At 44.9% G+C, this 19,164-nt stretch overlaps 1 protein-coding gene across 7 annotated transcripts in view; it reads right to left on the reverse strand.

The window, feature by feature from the left end:
* akap13 (A-kinase anchoring protein 13) overlaps positions 1-19,164 on the reverse strand; it is a 95,596-nt gene that overhangs the window by 5,803 nt on the left and 70,629 nt on the right. For 2 of the 7 annotated variants that reach the window (XM_029757972.1, XM_029757970.1), the window contains exons 12-32: positions 18,438-18,494; positions 17,605-17,664; positions 16,340-16,508; positions 16,079-16,178; positions 14,949-15,059; positions 13,120-13,162; positions 12,883-12,997; positions 10,775-10,931; positions 8,757-8,824; positions 8,400-8,463; positions 7,871-8,024; positions 7,514-7,626; positions 5,510-5,656; positions 5,018-5,271; positions 4,769-4,894; positions 4,452-4,569; positions 4,020-4,271; positions 3,762-3,838; positions 2,927-3,108; positions 2,382-2,464; positions 2,063-2,263 (exon numbers count right to left, since the gene is read on the reverse strand). In XM_029757972.1, the coding sequence (XP_029613832.1) occupies positions 2,063-2,263; positions 2,382-2,464; positions 2,927-3,108; positions 3,762-3,838; positions 4,020-4,271; positions 4,452-4,569; positions 4,769-4,894; positions 5,018-5,271; positions 5,510-5,656; positions 7,514-7,626; positions 7,871-8,024; positions 8,400-8,463; positions 8,757-8,824; positions 10,775-10,931; positions 12,883-12,997; positions 13,120-13,162; positions 14,949-15,059; positions 16,079-16,178; positions 16,340-16,508; positions 17,605-17,664; positions 18,438-18,494 (2,651 nt within the window). The remainder of the gene's footprint in view (positions 1-2,062; positions 2,264-2,381; positions 2,465-2,926; positions 3,109-3,761; positions 3,839-4,019; positions 4,272-4,451; positions 4,570-4,768; positions 4,895-5,017; positions 5,272-5,509; positions 5,657-7,513; positions 7,627-7,870; positions 8,025-8,399; positions 8,464-8,756; positions 8,825-10,774; positions 10,932-12,882; positions 12,998-13,119; positions 13,163-14,948; positions 15,060-16,078; positions 16,179-16,339; positions 16,509-17,604; positions 17,665-18,437; positions 18,495-19,164) is intronic. The other 5 variants (XM_029757971.1, XM_029757974.1, XM_029757973.1 and 2 more) reach the window with 5 other exon arrangements.

A 19,164-nucleotide genomic window follows, 5' to 3' on the forward strand; every position in this document is an offset into this window, starting at 1 on the left:
TTTTTCTGCAAGTGGGAGGACCATGTTAGGATTTTTGTAAGATGTTCTCAAGACATTTGTTTTACCAGTCGTCAGGACGTCAAACCATTATAAGTAAAGTAATGGTATGGTGGTTTTAAAGTAAATAGTAGGATGTTCATCTAAAATATAAGGAAATCAGTTCATCTGACTATTCTCTAATCATTGATTTCATTTACTTATTTCAGCAATTTGAGTTTTTCTTGAGTGTATCTGGTATTTTATTAGGATCCCCATTAGTGGCTGTGAAAGCAGCAGCTACTCTTCCTGGGGTCCACACAAAACATGACACAATACAGAACATTAATAGACAAGAACAGCTCAGGAGGAGCTGTGCGCAAAGCATGCATATGGGCTACCATGCATATGGGCTACCATGCATATGGGCTATCATGGTGAAGGAGCGTTGAGCCTTTTCAATAAATATTGGTTACTCATTTCTTTGTCTCTGCCTGCAAATCGGTAGGCTATATCAAAATATGCAAAACGTAGCTCAAGACAAAGCACTAGTGACCCTCCCTTATCAGTCTTGCTGTTTAAAGTTCAGTAGCCGTACAGTACATGCGAGATCTGGTGCGCGTGTGGTCTCAATGAAATAGCCTAGAGTAGGCTATAGCCTATGCATGGGTGGAGAAGCACCGGGCAGTTATCTTTCCAAGGACATTAACTTCCTAAATATGATTAGCCTATAGTTTACTACATTGCCTAGACATACATATTAATAACCCATATTTGTCCCCGTCTGAAAATCACTCGGGTCCTAAAAGGTAGGCTATAAGACGTAGCTCAAGAGAAAGTGCAAGTTTCCACTCTCTCTCCAAATCTATGCCTAGCCTATTGGCTGATATAACCCAGTATTACCGATAGTCTAATATAATAGGTCACGTGAGAATCTCTGGTAATTTAACCTATTTCTTTGGTTATTTTTCCACATTTTGTTTTTGCATATTTTGTATATATTTTATATATATATTTTGCCATGGCTGGCAAGTGAGCTGCGTCACATACGCCAAAAATAACATTGCGAGACAGAGGTTGGGTTCGCGACAAGTTATTGCGGGAGCGGGTGGGAGTTGGACAGAAAGCCAGCAGGAGGGAGCGGGTGGGAGTTGGACAGAAAGCCAGCAGGAGGGAGCGGGTGGGAGTTGGACAGAAAGCCAGCAGGAGGGAGCGGGTGGGAGTTGGACAGAAAGCCAGCAGGAGGGAGCGGGTGGGAGTTGGACAGAAAGCCAGCAGGAGGGAGCGGGTGGGAGTTGGACAGAAAGCCAGCAGGAGGGAGCGGGTGGGAGTTGGACAGAAAGCCAGCTGGAGGGAGCGGGCGGTGCGGTATGAAACGCTGTGGGTGCGGCGGATGAAATCAGTCCCGGGCAGACCTCTACTCTGGTGCTGTATTCTTGCAGTGCCGTGACATAAAATCATTCACAGTTATGTGTTGTTTATCATTGCTATTTGCCAGGTCATGTAACCATTCCCTGGTTACATGTACGCACCCACATACACGCGCACACACATCGTACTGTACGATTTCAGTAAAGACTACTAGGCACACCACTCTCAGCTGACGCAACCCGGTCAGACCTACATAAACTGGGTTACCAAGGGAGGAGAAAAGGAGAAAAACATCAATATCTGGCCCATTACTCAACCTGCAGCATTAAAGCAATCCATTTGTTTTCTTTCTACACAGCTGAATCAGATTACACTTATGCATTGATTCCATCCCTGTCTACAGAGGAAAAACAAGGATATAAATAACTATGACAAGTAACCATATATCACTCTGACTTAGGTCAAAAACGTGTTTTCAGCAGTATTCTGTAACCGCTCTGCCCTGGTCTTTCAGCTGCTACTGGCATTATATTATATAAAGGGGATTTTCAGGTAATTCCCTGATTACTTCTGATTGGTTCTATGTGTCTTCACGGGGAAATCACAGTTTGGGCCATGTGACCAAGTAATTCAGTAGGTCACCACTGATTGGATAAAGGGTCACCTGTGTTGTGTGTGTGGTCTCTGGGCCCCCGACTGTCCACTCTTGACTCACCTTCCCTCAGGGCATCCTTCATGATGGGCTCTCCCTTGGTGACGTAGTCTGGGGTGGCTCTGAACAGCATCTTGGTCCTGATGGACTGGGCTGGGCTGGTCTCCTCCGCCAGGCCGCTGCCCCCCTCACACATGTCCCTGAACACCTTCACCTTCTCCTCCAACAGACACACGATCTGCTCGTCCTTCTTCCTCAGCAGCTCTGAGAGGAACACGACAGAGAGACCCACTGTGGTTATTACCCGTCTTTCACACCACTGACCACCGCTCGTCATATTCTGGGACAAATGGTTAGCAGAACCAAAGAGAACAGGTTTTACCTCTCATCTCCCGCGCTTTGGTCTCCAGCAGTCTCTTGTCTTCCTCTGTCTCACTGGGGATTCCCTCGTCGTCATCCTTCTCTCTGTTCACATACACAATCAGTTATCAATCAAACTATTTACACTGCATGTAAAAAAACAACCTAAAAAAACTATTTTTTTGTGAACTAACACACACGTCTTTACTTTTTTCCCTACTAGCGCTGACTTTGCTGATAGCTTTATTGAGGAGAAATGTACTTAGAATGACTGTGATATGTGGTTCTGCCACCTAGCTAGCTTAAGATGAATGCACTTACTGTAATTCACTCTGGATAAGAGCATCTGCTAAATGATTAAAATGTCAATGTAAATGTAGTGTCAAGCTAATATGCTCTATACAGTATCTGTGGATTTACAATGTGTATGTTTCCATATACATAGAATGACATATTCCCCAAAAAATAATGGAATTGCTGTGGTCTGAGGGGCTTCTCCCATTCAACTATTTCTATATATATATATATATCTATCTATCTATGTGTGTTCCTGTCTAACTGACTCACATGGAGTGCATGGCGTCCTGTATGAGCTGCATCCAGGTGTTGCGTTCCTCCTTGGTGCTGGCCAATACCTCCACCATCTCTGGCTTCTCTATGCCCGCTGTGATCAGGAAGAGACCCCTCTCCTCGTTAGCCACCTCCCGCACAATCAGCTTCTGCAGGGAGATCACCGTCGACCGCTGGTCCTGAGGGATGGGAGAGAGGGGGTGGAGGGGTAAGACAGAGGGAGGAATGGAGGGAGAGGCGGGAAGAGAGAGAGGGGGTGGAGGGGTAAGACAGAGGGAGGAATGGAGGGAGAGGTGGGAAGGAGAGAGAGAGGGGGTGGAGGAGAAAGACAGAGGGAGGAATGGAGGGAGAGGCGGGAAGAGAGAGAGAGAGGGAGATGGAGGAGGTGAAAGGATGTTTAGACCAGATTTCTATTGAAGGATGTATAGACCAGTGGGAGGTTTCTATGGAAGCTACTTTGGGGAAATGCAATGTTTAGCCCAAGGAAAAGGGAACTGAATGAAAACTCCAATCTCCACTAAATGATTAAAAAAACTGCAGGATAGCAAAATTCTGCCAAGAGTGTAACCATGCCAATGTTACTGGTTCATTAAAACGTGCATCTACCATACAATAGCCTTGTGTGCCATTCTTACACAATATAGCTGGAAAAACATAGATATACCTGTATTGTAACAGCAGAGCAAGCTAATCTTTCAGTAAACTAATACTTGATAGCTCTGTATTGTAAAAAACATGTTTTTTTTATGAATTCTTAGAGGGCATGGCTCTTTATACTACAGAGTGTGGCACCATAGGGAACAATGTGCTGGGGATAACAAACATAACATACCAGTGAGGCAAAGACATATTTCTGGTCTTTCTCCTGCAGGAACACAAACACGTCAGACAGCAGCATGGCCTGGACATCTGTGGAAAATAACAGTCAGGATCAGTGGAGGAGAGAAGGGCAAGAAAAATATAGAAAGAGAGGGGGAGAGAGGAGAGGATGAGAAAGAGAGGAGATGGAGAAAGAGAAACCGATTGAGAGGATAGACAGGAGAGAGCAAGAAAGAGAGTGAGACAGTGATAAATGAGGCCGGTGCCGTACCCTTTAGCCTGCCTGCAGAGTTCTTGAGCTGCAGCGGTCCATCATGCAGCAGCCGCCTGCCTCTCACCAGGTCCTCCCGAGCAAACATCTGGCCGCTCTTCATCCTCTGAATGGACTTGCTGTCCGTACGACTGTACACCTCTTTTAACCGTTTCTTCTTGTCGTGTTCGTTCACCTTGCTGTCCACTGCATTTAGAATCTCCTTCACCAGCCTCAGAGCCTGGGTTATATCGTCATGGTCCTCCTCGTTCTCTGCACATGTCAAACATCAGCATGTCACCTCAATGCATATCGTCCAGAGGTCAAGATTTCCCAACAATCTCCACCGCGGTTCTTTCTGCTACCAAGTGCCATTCAAAGCATACAGAATAAGAATATATAACAGTACTCAGTAAAGGTGTAGTTATAAGTCTCACAGGAGGTGTCTCTCACCTTTTGTGTGCTGCAGTATCCTCTGTAGTAACACAGGGTACTTGGTTATTCGCTGTGTCACTAATAAGATGCACTCTGGGATGCCTAGTCTTCGGACGATTGTGCTGCTCATCTTTTTCTGAAAAACAAATAAAATAGAGGTACTCATATAGTGCTTCATACAATGTCTTAATGACGACTTTAGCAGATGTCAATGTGTGTTTAAATGCAAAAGAAAAATCACAACAGAGTGTTGGCACCCCCTGGTGGAGAGAGGGATTATTTTCCATACATTATAATGGTGAGACTAGGATGGGTAAACAATGCTGACACCATACCTTGATAAAGGCTTGGAAGCGTTTGTCTTTGGTGTGAAGCTCCTTATAGAAGTTGACCGCCTCGTTGTGGCGGCTGCAGAATTTCCCATAGACTTTCTTCATGCGGTCGGCATTGGGACCTGAGAACTGAACACCACACAAGAAAATCCCGTGAGATTACTACCAACAAACCGATTTGCCTAATAATCAACATTTCTACAACATTTCCACAACGTTCTCTAAACCCCCCCGAGTCTCCCCCATGCTGACCTGTGAGACGAGCACGTCTCCTATCTTGCGGATGAGGAAGCTGCCGTCGTCCCGGCCCTCGATGGAGGATTTACGCTTGAGTTCCAGGAGGTGTGCGAAGAAGTGTGTGTGTAGTTCCAGGAGTTCGTCCAGCATGGGGAACACTCGCTCCACCAGCTGGGTATCCAGCTGCACCTCCTTCTGCAGGCCCTTACTGTACACCTCAGACATGATCCTCAGCGTCCGCACGTGGTGCATCTCTGTCTGCACCAGCTCTGGAGAGGGGCATGAGGGGAATGGTTATAGTATTATAAAAAGGATATATGGTTAAAGATGAGGGGTTATAGAGTGAATTCCCAATGAACAGCACCCTACGATTGCGTTTGTACTGAGTAACCGATATCCTAACCCGCAACACTGATGATATGATAACATCTCAAAAAAATTGCGTGAACGAAACAAAGTATATCCCAGTGAGATGGCATGAGTGGTAGCGCGACAGTGTCCTCCTACCGTAGATAACGTCCTGTCTCTTGACCACCTCCTTCTTGAGCCCCTTCACATACTTCTTGTCCACAGTGAAGGTCCAGGAGTCCGCCTCCAGATCCTTAGACTCCGCCTCAAACTCCCCCATCAGCTGGCTGTCCATCATTTCAGTCCCTACGGCAACAGACAGGAGCACATGAGGGCTTGCTGTACCGTATACACCGTGAGCAGACGAGCACGCTCCTACACACTGTTCATTATTGAGCGAGGATCAATACAATACATTAAAACATTGAAATAAAACAGGCAATGATGGGGGAACATGATTAGACAATACAGACAATGATGGGGGAACATGATTAGACAAAGACAATGATGGGGGAACATGACTAGACAATACAGACAATGATGGGGGAACATGACAGACAATACAGACAATGATGGGGGAACATGATTAGACAATACAGACAATGATGGGGGAACATGATTAGACAATACAGACAATGATGGGGGAACATGACTAGACAATACAGACAATGATGGGGGAACATGACTAGACAATACTGACAATAATGGGGGAACATGATTACACAATACAGACAATGATGGGGGAACATGACTAGACAATACGGGCAATGATGGGGGAACATGATTAGACAATACGGGCAATGATGGGGGAACATGATTAGACAATACAGACAATGATGGGGGAACATGACTAGACAATACTGACAATGATGGGGGAACATGATTACACAATACAGACAATGATGGGGGAACATGACTAGACAATACGGGCAATGATGGGGGAACATGATTAGACAATACGGGCAATGATGGGGGAACATGATTAGACAATACAGACAATGATGGGGGAACATGACTAGACAATACAGACAATGATGGGGGAACGTGACTAGACAATACAGGCAATGATGGGGGAACATGATTAGACAATACAGACAATGATGGGGGAATATGACTAGACAATACAGGCAATGATGGGGGAACATGATTAGACAATACAGACAATGATGGGGGAACATGATTACACAATACAGACAATGATGGGGGAACATGATTAGACAATACAGGCAATGATGGGGGAACATGATTAGACAATACAGACAATGATGGGGGAACATGACTAGACAATACAGACAATGATGGGGGAACATGATTAGACAATACAGGCAATGATGGGGGAACATGATTAGACAATACAGACAATGATGGGGGAACATGACTAGACAATACAGGCAATGATGGGGGAACATGATTAGACAATACAGACAATGATGGGGGAACATGATTAGACAATACAGACAATGATGGGGGAACATGACTAGACAATACAGACAATGATGGGGGAACATGATTAGACAATACAGACAATGATGGGGGAACATGATTAGACAATACAGACAATGATGGGGGAACATGATTAAACAATACAGGCTCTGTGACTTGGGGAACATGTTTAGACAATACAGGCTCTGTGACTTGGGGAACATGTTTAGACAATACAGGCTCTGTGACTTGGGGAACATGATTAGACAATACAGGCTCTGTGACTTGGGGAACATGTTTAGACAATACAGGCTCTGTGACTTGGGGAACATGATTAGACAATACAGGCTCTGTGACTTGGGGAACATGTTTAGACAATACAGGCTCTGTGACTTGGGGAACATGATTAGACAATACAGGCTCTGTGACTTGGGGAACATGATTAGACAATACAGGCTCTGTGACTTGGGGAACATGATTAGACAATACAGGCTCTGTGACTTGGGGAACATGATTAGACAATACAGGCTCTGTGACTTGGGGAACATGTTTAGACAATACAGGCTCTGTGACTTGGGGAACATGTTTAGACAATACAGGCTCTGTGACTTGGGGAACATGTTTAGACAATACAGGCTCTGTGACTTGGGGAACATGATTCGACAATACAGGCTCTGTGACTTGGGGAACATGATTAGACAATACAGGCTCTGTGACTTGGGGTCTCTCAGGGTAACTCACCTTCATCGGTGAGAGACTCAGTGGACTCGTTGACCTTGGAGATCTTGTGTAGTGAGTCTGTGGACTGGGACAGGTACTTCAGGCCCTTCAGAGGCATCTCGTCCATCAATGGCCTGCACGGACAGACAGACGGGGTGAGAGAGAAACAGAGTTAGTGAAGGAGGGGCTATTAGAGTGAAAACATAAGTCCCGTACACACTCCGGCTGCACAATTGCAGTACAATGCATTAGACACAACACTTGTGATACAACAGGTCCAGTAGTGTTGATGAGCGCGTCGGCATGAGAATGTACTAGCCGAGTATGTGAAGGGGGAGATGGTGAGCTGGTTGCTGGTTGAGTGGCGTTGTGTCTCACCCTGCGATGTTGCTGATGGAGATGCTCTTGGACAGGTTGCTGGAGAGGATGCTGGTATTCCTGCGAGGCACCACCGGCGCCACCATGACCATGGCCTGGTCATCAGGGGGCGAGATGGCAGACCACGGACGCTCCCGAGACGCCGCCGACGTGGCTGATCACAAACACAGAAATTAGTATATAGTATATTTCGTAGAGGTGTGGGTGCACATAAATGCACAGGCAGCCTACTGCACATGGACACAAACGTACTGTACTTACAAATATACATGCAGTAGTTGAGAATACATACATGCAGTACTTGAGAATCAGTGGAGGCTGCTGAAGGGAGGACGGCTCGTAATGGGCTGAATGGAATGGTATCAAACACATGAAAACCACACGTTTGATACCATTCCATTAACTCCATTATTGTGAGCCGTCCTCCCCTCAGCAGCCAGATCACATTTGCATAGATAGAAACAGACATAGACACAGGTTTGATCAGAATGACAGACATGGAATTAGTGGACAGAGAAGTATATATTACATTTACTTCTCAACATGACTCCGGACACGGACGCCGAATCTACCACGGTCTGCTGCTTCTGCTGCTGAAAAACACAACGGAAATGCAGTATCACGTATTACGCTAAATCAATGCCAATAACAAGCCTGTTACCCATTCATTCACACGTTAGACAGAGACTGATCAAATCAAATCAAATTGTATTGGTCACATGCACATGTTTAGCAGATGTTATTGCGGGTGTAGCGAAACGCTTGTGTTTCTAGCTCCGACAGGGCAGGCACATTCTGTTCCTGTGTGTGTGAGTGAAGACGCATTGTAGATGTGAGTGAAGATGCATTGTAGACAGCGGACAGACAGAGCAGAGCCAAGCGTTACCTTCATTTTGACCTGGACACACACAGGAAGACTGTCTCTGCAGCCCTTATGGACCTGTGCATTGCAGTCTGAAACGATCAGAAGAAAAACAACATTAGGACAAAGAGTTGGTCGAACAATCGGTCCAACACTGCAGAAAAAGCCTCCACTCATCTCACAGGACAGAATACTGTGATTCTAATGTAAGTAGAAAAAATACAACCTTATACCTGCATCACGTGACTCATACCAAATCAACACTGCTTCGTTTACCTGCATCACGTGACTCATACCAAATCAACACAGCTTCTTTGAACCACCCTAAACTATAGAAACAGGAAACTCTAATCTGAAAATGCTGAGAAAATGCAGGCCCATCAAAAAACAGCTCATCTAACCACATAAAAGCAACACAATGACTAACAGAAGAATCCGAGATGAATGTGGAGTATGAAAAGGCCATTGAGTTCTCTGCACCTCCAGTCAAGCCCATCCAACAAACGTAACAACAACACCTCGGGGAGGGAACAGAAGGGAAGGAAGACAACAATGAACTGGCTGTTGCGCTCTCCCAGATGGAGATCTTAAACAGTGAGAGGGGATTGTGTTGTGCAACAGGGTGTGTGCCCTTCAATTTTTCCATGGCCAGCTTGTGGGAGTTGTTTTGATTGTGTGTCAAACATAGATCCTGACAGACTGAGTCTCTCAAAGTTAAGCTGAGAGAACGGAGAGAGAGAGAGAACGCAGGTGTCCATTAGAATAAACTCTATTCGTTTATATGTCAGACAAAACTCCCTCACTCTCCACAAAGCCCTATTTGACTTTCGAGCTAGGAGATAGAGATAAGGATCAGTCACTGATCAAGGTACCTCTGAATAACTAGGTCAATTGTCAAAACTAAGGGCTTGTTTCAAATCTAGGTCCGTGCTCGTCAAACCCTATGTGGGCCGCAACGCTGTGAAACACTGCGTGTCTAAAACTAAGTCACTTATAAGAAATGTGCCACGGAAACCTAACTTAGGGCTTACAGTACAAGATCCTCTGCTAGTGTGTGTGTGTGAGAGACAGACAGACAGACAGACAGACAGACAGACAGACAGACAGACAGACAGACAGACAGAACAGACAGAACAGACAGAACAGACAGAACAGACAGAACAGACAGAACAGAGAGAGAGAGAGACAGAGAGAGAGGCAGGATGTTCGTCTCCACACAGCAAAGTGCAGAGAGACAGAACCGAGCAGAGCTGACGTCTTCCAGCTGTGTCAGGGGCAGGGTGATGCAACCCAGTGAAAGACTGAGGGGACTGAGGGGACTGGCTGGGCCGGGGGCCACATCCGCCCCCTGGTTCCATCTAACCACCCACCCCCTCTTCACTGGGACAGACCCACCCAGTCCATCACGCTTCAGACAGACTGACAACAAACAAAAGAGTTTGAGAACTAGGCTTGGGAGTGGGCTACTCTACCTGTTCTAATGCAAGCTGCTGTCCATACAAAGATGGTGGGAGGAATGTACATACTGCCGTGGCAGAGAGGTTCTATTCGTCCACTTCTGTTGGCCCCAAAATAAACAACATCCTCTTAAGTTTTCCTCAGACAGACCCTCACCATGTAGGATTTCCTGTGTTTTGCTTAGTACGGACTTTCTCAACTAGACAATCTGACTAGGCCGTTTCAGGGAAGTGAATATAGTAAGCAGTCACCATTTTGTCACATGGCTTGGAACCAAAGTAAGTCGTTCCATCACCAGACATTACACAATGACTGCAAACACAGCTTGGGCCCCTGAAAACCTACAGGTAGAAACCCAAAGTAATTGTCCAGAGCAGCACCAATCATAGGCCTATATAACCACCATGTAAAAAAAGACGGGTTTTGAGGGGTTAATAAATCTAGAGCAGTGTCTCTTACCGTGGAACACGTTGTGTACTGTGGAGTCTGTTCTCTCATAACACCTGACGTGGGCTGGTTGACAGAGGAGGAGGAGGAAGAGGAGGAGGAGGAAGTGGTTTACAGAAGAGGAGGGGGTGTCTTACTGGTACAGAGGAATGCTTCTTTAGTGTTGATGGGTTTGTTGCACTGGTGGCAGGTCGTGAAGGGGGCTGGGTTCACAGAGCTGAAGAGATGGCCGTTCAGGGTCTTCTTCTCCTTGGTGTCTTTTTCCTTACCCTGACCCTTATCTTTGTCTTTCTCCTGCAAGGGGTTAGAGATACAACGAAAAAACGCCATCAATTATCTGAGTCAAAGCACAGTGATGCTTTCCGTAGTTAAGCAATCAAGGTCTTACACATAGATCTCACACTTGGATAATAGTTAGCCAAAGACGAGATGCATGAGTCACTTGCACAAAGATATACTGAGGAAGTACGCTGACATCATTGGCCACTAGTCAAAACGGCATGTTTCCTGGCAGTCTCAAAAAACCCTTCCTAATATTTTTCCGATCTAGAAGTCTCATTCACAAACAGAAACTTCATTCCGACAAAAGGTTACAGTATATCAACGTAACCACAGACAATACACCGGGCTGACAGAAGACACACTATCAGGTGTATTGTACAGATAGACACTAATTCATGATGGGTACAGGAAACAACCAATATCCTATGATTCTGACTCAACCTAAATACAACGCTAACATCAATTCTCCTGAAAGAGGGAAGAATGTTTGGTGAGAAGAGAGAGTATCGGCGTGTTCCCGTCTGAACGCTGTGCCGTGAGCCAGGCACAAGTCAACTCTAAACAACGAGACTGAAGACACTTCTTCACTTCTCGTCAAGACACAAGTCACAGGCTGCCAACGAAGACTCCACACCCTTCGAAGTCATAGAAATAAACTAGTAGATATGATAAACAAATACAGTAAAAAGTTACTGGGAAAGTGCGAGGCACACCTTCGACATGCAGTAGTTAGTGACTAAGTACATTATGGTGACTAACAACTCAAAGTTTCTTCCCAGAAGTCCCAAATGACCAATATCCCCTACCTCATCCTGTCCTGCCTCAGCCCTCAGCTTCAGGGAGCGACCGTGTGCCAGGAGACGTCTACACAACATTTCAGTAACAGTTTGTCTGTTCGCTGGTCGGGAACAACAGGCGCTACAGCCTCTACAGACAGAACACTGGCATTCCCATGACGCCTGCCATCAGCTCAACAGGAGGAAGTGAGATACCATGTGTAGGATGAGGGGGGTGGTGGAGGGAGGATCTGTGCTGTGCCTCTGCACTGCTGTAGTCTGCAGTCTCTATTACACACCAGCCCCACTGCGGCTTCCGGCCTCTAGCTCGCAATCTCAGCAAAAACATTTTACAGTATGTACAATGTACATACTTTCAAGTATGAACAAGTCTTAATGAAAATAAACTATATTTTTGGGGATACAATCACAGGGAAATAAAATCACATGAGAACTGTGTTGATGCATGGTCTGGGCGTTACTGTTTTGTACTGTAATGTTATCAGGAAACATGGTAGAATTAAGTCTAAGAGAGTGGTTTGTTTTCGCAGAAGCAGTGATGCCATACAGACGGCTTTTTGAGAAAGACCACAGCATGCCTCTGTTTCCTGTTTGACTTCCCTACTGCATGCAGACCAGGCGCCTCGCTCTGCTACTCACAACTCACAGACGGATACACTTACCTAACAGAAAGATACTCTATGCTCCCTCACATCATTTACAGTCTGATTATGACTCCCAGAAACCCGACCAGAGCGAGAGAAAGTGTCTTATTTCGGAAACGACAGCTTCGATTGTACTATGTATATTAGCTCGCTCGCTGTTGAACTAATAAACACTCAAAAGGTCGATAGAAATCCCTTCTGAATACATGTACTCTGTATAAATGTATCCATAGAACTGTATGTATTGAGAAGCCTTTAAAACACCTAATAATCCATTTGATTTAACGTCAGAAAGACCGAGAGGGAACAATAGCGCTAGGGTCGGAGAGAAAATGTACTACTGGGGCTTCTTCAATTCAATTAACCAATACAACTTGATTTATCTTCTCACATACAATTCTTAGCCATGCCCTGTGCTCTGCTAGTGCAGGAAGTGGAGGAGAGGAGGAAATGGAGGAGGAGGAGAAAGGAAAAGAAGCAGGAGGAGGAGGAGAGGTGGAAATGCTGAATGGACAGACTCACCTTGTTCTTCTTAGTACTCATTTTGCTCTTGAGGTAACTGAAAGTGCGGCTGACCTTGGTCCCTTGTCTCCCCTCAGTGTAACTCCGCAGGGGACCCGGGTCCTCCTCAGAGATGCTGAACCAGACAAGGAAAAATGCACTGAACATACGGCCATTTACACTTGTTCTGCTGGAGAAATAGCAATCAGAGTACACATTGTAAGAACAGCCCCATTGAAAAGAAAGTCTCTGTCGTACCTGTACTCTAGTGTTCCAGACGTGCTGGAGTAGGATCCCATTCCTACAGTAGAAATAGAGAGAGGGTGATGAGCTGGACCAATGGAAGCATGTTGAAATAACAGACTGGAATTCCTCTGTATAAAATCATAGACTTACAGTATATATGAAACAGGCCTGTCATATTGTTTATCAGAATTGTGGTTCAGTACATGTATAAATGACATAATCATTACAAGACATTCCAAGCAGAGGTGATATCACATAACACGTTTGTACCAACATACAACTGAACCAGTGGGTACCTGGTAGGACAGGTTACATGTGGAATTGCACACTGGGTAATATGGTTAAGGACATAGCCAATTAACATCAAGCCCCCCCCCAAAAAAATACAAACACTAAGGAATGTGAACATAAGACGGCATATATTTCCAGTAGTAGTCATGGGCGGCCAGTAATAAAGAAAGTTACTAGGGGCCAAACACAGTCCTCCAGCAAAGCTCAATACGGCACACATCACGTGACAAACACAGAGACATTTTCAAAAACTGCCATGCAACATCTCTTACAGCTCTTAAGCTGTAGCTCTGAAACGCCATCCCCCCGGTAACGGCCCGGACAGGGATTTTCTTCCTATCGTTCGCCCCCAAAATAATATACAAGCCGTTCTTACGAGGCTCAAAGGAGTGTGAAAGCAGCAGTGAAATTTCCTAAAGGAAACTCAACCCTTTTTAGCAGCTGTGAAGCCCAAAAGGAACACTTTGAAATGTGTTTATGTGGATTTCAAAGAGTGGAGGCTAGGGGGAATAAATAGAAGTGATAGAAAGAAAAAGGGGAAGAAATATATGGAAAACTCACAGGAGGGACATAATATGCATGGCAGCCATGTCAAATACAATAGGAAAAGGGCTACTTGGGGAAATCTGTGCTAGGAGAAAGCTGATTCTTTAGTCTCAGTTCGATACCAATAGTGGGGAATAGATTCTGGGTTCATGGGCGTCTCCTGCAGATATTCAATAAGGGCAGACTGGATGATGATGATGAGTCCAGATGGCTGACTGGTCTGCAGAGGGCTTTTTACTCTGAAGCTGCAGTATTTATTCTTATAAAAGATCTCATTGAGTCTGCTGCTGTTGCTAGGTTTTCAGCAATGTACAAATCGCTCATAAATACAACACTCTTAAAAGGACAAAAGAGTCAATCTTGTCCTTGACTGTTTCATGAACATTTAATAAATATGTGAACATCTTGGCGGATTTTTTTATTTATTTTGAATTAGACAGAAATGAAAAACATGGACATGGTTTGGCATAATCCTTTCATTCTTCTTCAGTCCTTTGTCATGGTAACCAATATTTTCAGAACTAAGCTGAGGTGTAGGCATTTTTTTCATAAAATATATTTGCCAGAGTCAGAAAATCACATAGAGCACAATAACTCAACAGACACAATTAGTGCACTGGTCAGACTCTCCCAATTTACAAGACCTAATAGTCTATGTGGAAGCAATCGCCTTATTCTATCCATAAACACTTCCCTAAATAGACATGTATATCATTATCAGTGCATATCTGATCACCTGTTCAGTTTTGGTGACTGCAGATGAGAACCTACTTGTTTGAAAACAAAGCTATGTACATGTTGAATTTCTCTCAAACCAAATGACTTGTCTACAACTTCAGAGACATTGAACCTGTTAAGGGGAGGGGACCAAACCGAGATTAGGGTTGGATTTAGAGTTTAGCAGGATGTGACGTCCGTTTAGTGACACGGGCAGGAGAAGAGGCACACTACACAGGAAGCAGCCAGGGACTAGGTGGGCATTCTGGGAGCTGTACAGTACTTACTCACAACCTCCTCCTCATCACTGGAGGAAGAGCCAATAGAAAAGAACGTTCTAGATTTGGGGATGCTGAAGGAGAAGGAGATGCGTCTCTTTGGTCGAGTCCGTCCGCTCGCTATCCAGTTCAAGGGTACAAAAGACATCAAATCACGCGTTAAATGAGCACAAGAACCTGGGCCGAACCTCAATGCCTTCCAAGTGATCAAGTGAGCCCTACACAGACTTGACCTCATTCCCTTCCAAGTGATTGAATGAGTGACACCCCACACAAAGGGACAGGGAAACCAGAGAAGGGAGAAATCCCCGCCCCAGTGATAGTGAGGAGAATCTGTAACAGTAGCCTCTGTTAGCCCCAGAGGAGATTGGGATTGAGAGAGTGAACTAACCACCTGATTGGATGCTGTTCCTGTCACCTGCTGGAAAATGCACAGCAGAGGTACAGAGGGAAAATTGACCTGCAGGACGAGGTTGGAAAGAGCAGGTGACAGGAGACTTGATTGTTGGATAGATAGAGGCCTGGCCTTTGTGCCACCATGCCACCACAGACAGAGAGAAGGCTGTAGTGCAGGGGGGTCAAACTCATTCCACGGAGGGCAGAGTCTGCAGGTTTAAAAATGTTTCCCTTTCCTGCAGTCAAATGACCAAATCGCCCTCTAGTGGCCTCATTGGTGGAACGTTATTAATATTTTTCATAATTGTATAATTAATCAACTTTGGTTTTTTTAACACTGAAAATCCTGTGTTTCTATGTCAAAAGGTTTTGTCATATTTCAGTCTTCTGTGATGTATATAAAGTGTAATATTGCGATTCAAACTCAAAATTGAATACATTTCAACTCAATATCTGACATGGTACAGGTGTCTTCTGTTTTTTAAGTCCATAACCATGTGTGTGAGGTGTATACTTTTGTTTTTAAGTAGATTTCTTTAAGACTACCAAGAAACACTGGGCGTGACACTGATTTATCCAACTGCAGTACAAGGTGAGGGGAGTTCCTTACTAATCAGTGACCTTAAAGTACAAGGGTGGAGTGAAAAACTCGCAGACACCTGGGCCCTCCGTGGAATGAGTTTGACACGTGTACTGTAGAGGGGAGCCCAGAGAAAGTGTTAACGTGTTAGACTGAGCCTCACCGTCTAGGTCTCTGTGACTGATGGCCAGCATGGACACCGACTTGGTGAGCACTTGGTGAGGTATGAGGGGACGTCTCACAGGCAGAACTCTCCCTGATAGCTGAAATAGAGGAGAGAGAGAGATCAGTGAGCTGTCTGCGATCAAATTAAACACGAATCACTCAACTACTGTGCAGAGAGCCACTCTACACGGGAAGTTACAAAGATTCGGCGATTGCAAGACACAGGACCCCTATGGTCAAGATAAGCCTGGACACATACCTGGCTGTCGAGGCTGCTGCAGTCGCCAAGGTCTGACTCCTGCTCCTCTGTCAGGGACAGAAGCGAGCCTCTCTCCTCACTGTCCAGGCGGGTCACACGTCCAGCAGTCCCCACGTCAGCGGAAGCCTTCCCAGCATCCTCCTCTCCAGCCAGGCCCTCCAAACTGTAACTGCAGCCACAACACAACAAAACTGTGTGAGTTACTGAAAACATTTTGTTTCGGGACAATAGATAGTAACGCCCCGAGAGATGTTTAAACCACAGGCAGGCAGTGAACTCACACCCAGCAGATTCTCATGCTCCAGGCAGATGATCAATCAGCTGGTTCAAAACTGAAACCAGACGAGTGTAGCGCACAAGTACATGCACATGTAGACACTGAACTAGATCCCTGCAGGACGGCAGTGAGGAGATGATGGGAGGAAGGAAGGAAAGCATGTATAGCCAAAGAGGACTAAATGAACACCAGCACAAACAGGAAGGAACACATACATGCAAACCTAAACATAATATAAAAGGGGAAATAACTGAAGTATAATAAATATTTCTTCCCCCCCAAAGCTTCAATTTCAGGTTGGCAACCTTTAGTTTAGTTGATTAAAAAGTGTAGAACATTTAAGACAACAGAACAATTCATGTTAAATAACAGCTATCAAATAACACACTTGAGATCATACTTGAGATCCTGAATGTATAAGAAATCAGCATTCAGTATTGGTGTACAAAATAACTAGCACCTCGTTCCGGGCTGTGTATTGATTGGTCCTCTCACTGAAGCTGCCAAGCGAGGTAACTGAACTAAAACCATAAGTCACATGTATGGCTCACTGATGACGATGCTTATATTGGTTGTTTTAAGCTTTGCCATAGTTAACCAGCAGTGTAGCAGTATAATACGATTGTTCTGAAGACGCTTGATGCTTCCTCTCTAAATTCTAGCTTCCTTGTCTCTGACAGAGAGAGAGAGAGAGAGAGAGAGAGAGAGAGAGAGAGAGAGAGAGAGGCAGAAGAGAAGTGACTGCATCCCTGAGGTCGACCACGACCGACCAACGAAGTGACAAAGACAAAGAGACCGCAGTGATAGCAGCAGTGACAAAGCACACACCAAGCCAGATACAGTACATCCCGCACAGAGCACAGAACATGCAGGGGCTCCTCTCTCTTTTCTATTTCTCATCTTGTTAATCCTCCTATACTGTCAGTTGCTTTCTTTCCATCTTTCTTTCTCTCCCTAGGCAGTTAGCTGACACACTGTGATGGCATACCTTCTGCTATCAATCTGTTCCGGGTGAGGAGGGGGGACGTTGGAGGGACACCAGCTCATACTGACAGGGAGATGCAAGGGAGAGGGACAGACAGGAGAGATGGGTGGACAAAGGGAGGAGAAACAGGGCGATGTTATTTCAGGGTGAAGGGGGGATGGTCAAAGGTGAAAGTGGTTCATGATTAATCCTGCAGTCTGGTGTTATTAATACTGTTCATTATTTCATAATTAATCAACTTTATTTATTTTTTTACACCAAAAAATCTGGTGTTTCTATGTCAAATGGATTTGTTATATTTCAGTCTTCTGTGATGTATATAAATTGTAGTATTGGGATGCAAACTCAAAATATTATACATTCAACTCTATATCTGACATGGTACAGGTGTCTTATTTTTAAGTCCATAACCATGTATGTGAGGTGTACACTTTTGTTTCAAAGTAGATTTGTTTAAGACTACCAAGAAACACTCTGTGTTTCCCTGATTAATAAAATATATATATATATATTTAACCTTTATTTAACTAGGCAAGTCAGTTATGAACAAATTCTTATTTACAATGACAATGATTTAGCCCACTGCAGTAAAAGGTAGGCTTTTTTCCCCCCCATTGGAGTGGTTTGATAAAGTGTTTTATTGGAGGAAAAAACTATTTTGCTTGGTTTCCACTCTCTCCAGACATAAATGGACAGTATTCTCATACTGTTTTAGAAATGACTTTTCCATAGCATATGTGTGATAGAGGTAAAAGTAGGTTTAGCAGTTTCTTCCCATAATTGCAATACACCAGGGAGAGTCAGAATGGAAACATTGAGAAATAACTGTGTGGTACCTTCTCCTATGAAACGTTGGCTTTCGTGGCTTCCCCTCCCCTTGACTTCGCAATGAACTGAGAAGATGAATGGAGAGATGATCAGAAGACAGGAAAGGTGGGACGGACAGAGAGAGATGGGAGCACTGACAGTACAATACATGACCAACTGGGTGAAAATGAGTAAGAAGGAATTGGTAGCAATAAAAACAAAGGCTATTCAAGGCAAGCCTCTGGATAGTGTCTCGCAGACTGAAACATTGAGCAGAATGAGTGATGATGTCTGAGGAGTGATGGTACAGTACTTCGCAAACAGCTCGCGCAGCTGTTGAAAGAGGTCAGAGGTCAGTGTTTTACCTTTGACCGGGACCAGGCCTTTCCCACAAAGTCCACTTACACAGAGGAGCCTCCAGGCTGACTATACTGTACACAGGCCCTCTGAGGGACAAGCACAGATCACAAAGACATAAACAACACACACACACACACACACACACACACACACACACACACACACACACACACACACACACACACACACACACACACACACACACACACACACGAGGCCGTGTGAGGACCACTCCTCTGGGAGCCAGTCTCTGTCCTAGTCTCATCCATGTACACTGTACTTCCCAGGCTACCAGAGTCTCAAGTGACTCCACAATAGATATAATCATACTGAGGACAAGTCAGAATACAGTAGGAGTTGGCGGTGTATGGTTCACACAGATGATGACGTTTTACC

This window comes from Salmo trutta, chromosome 7 (genome assembly GCF_901001165.1).
Source record: "Salmo trutta chromosome 7, fSalTru1.1, whole genome shotgun sequence".
In the NCBI taxonomy this organism is placed as follows: Eukaryota; Metazoa; Chordata; class Actinopteri; order Salmoniformes; family Salmonidae; genus Salmo; species Salmo trutta.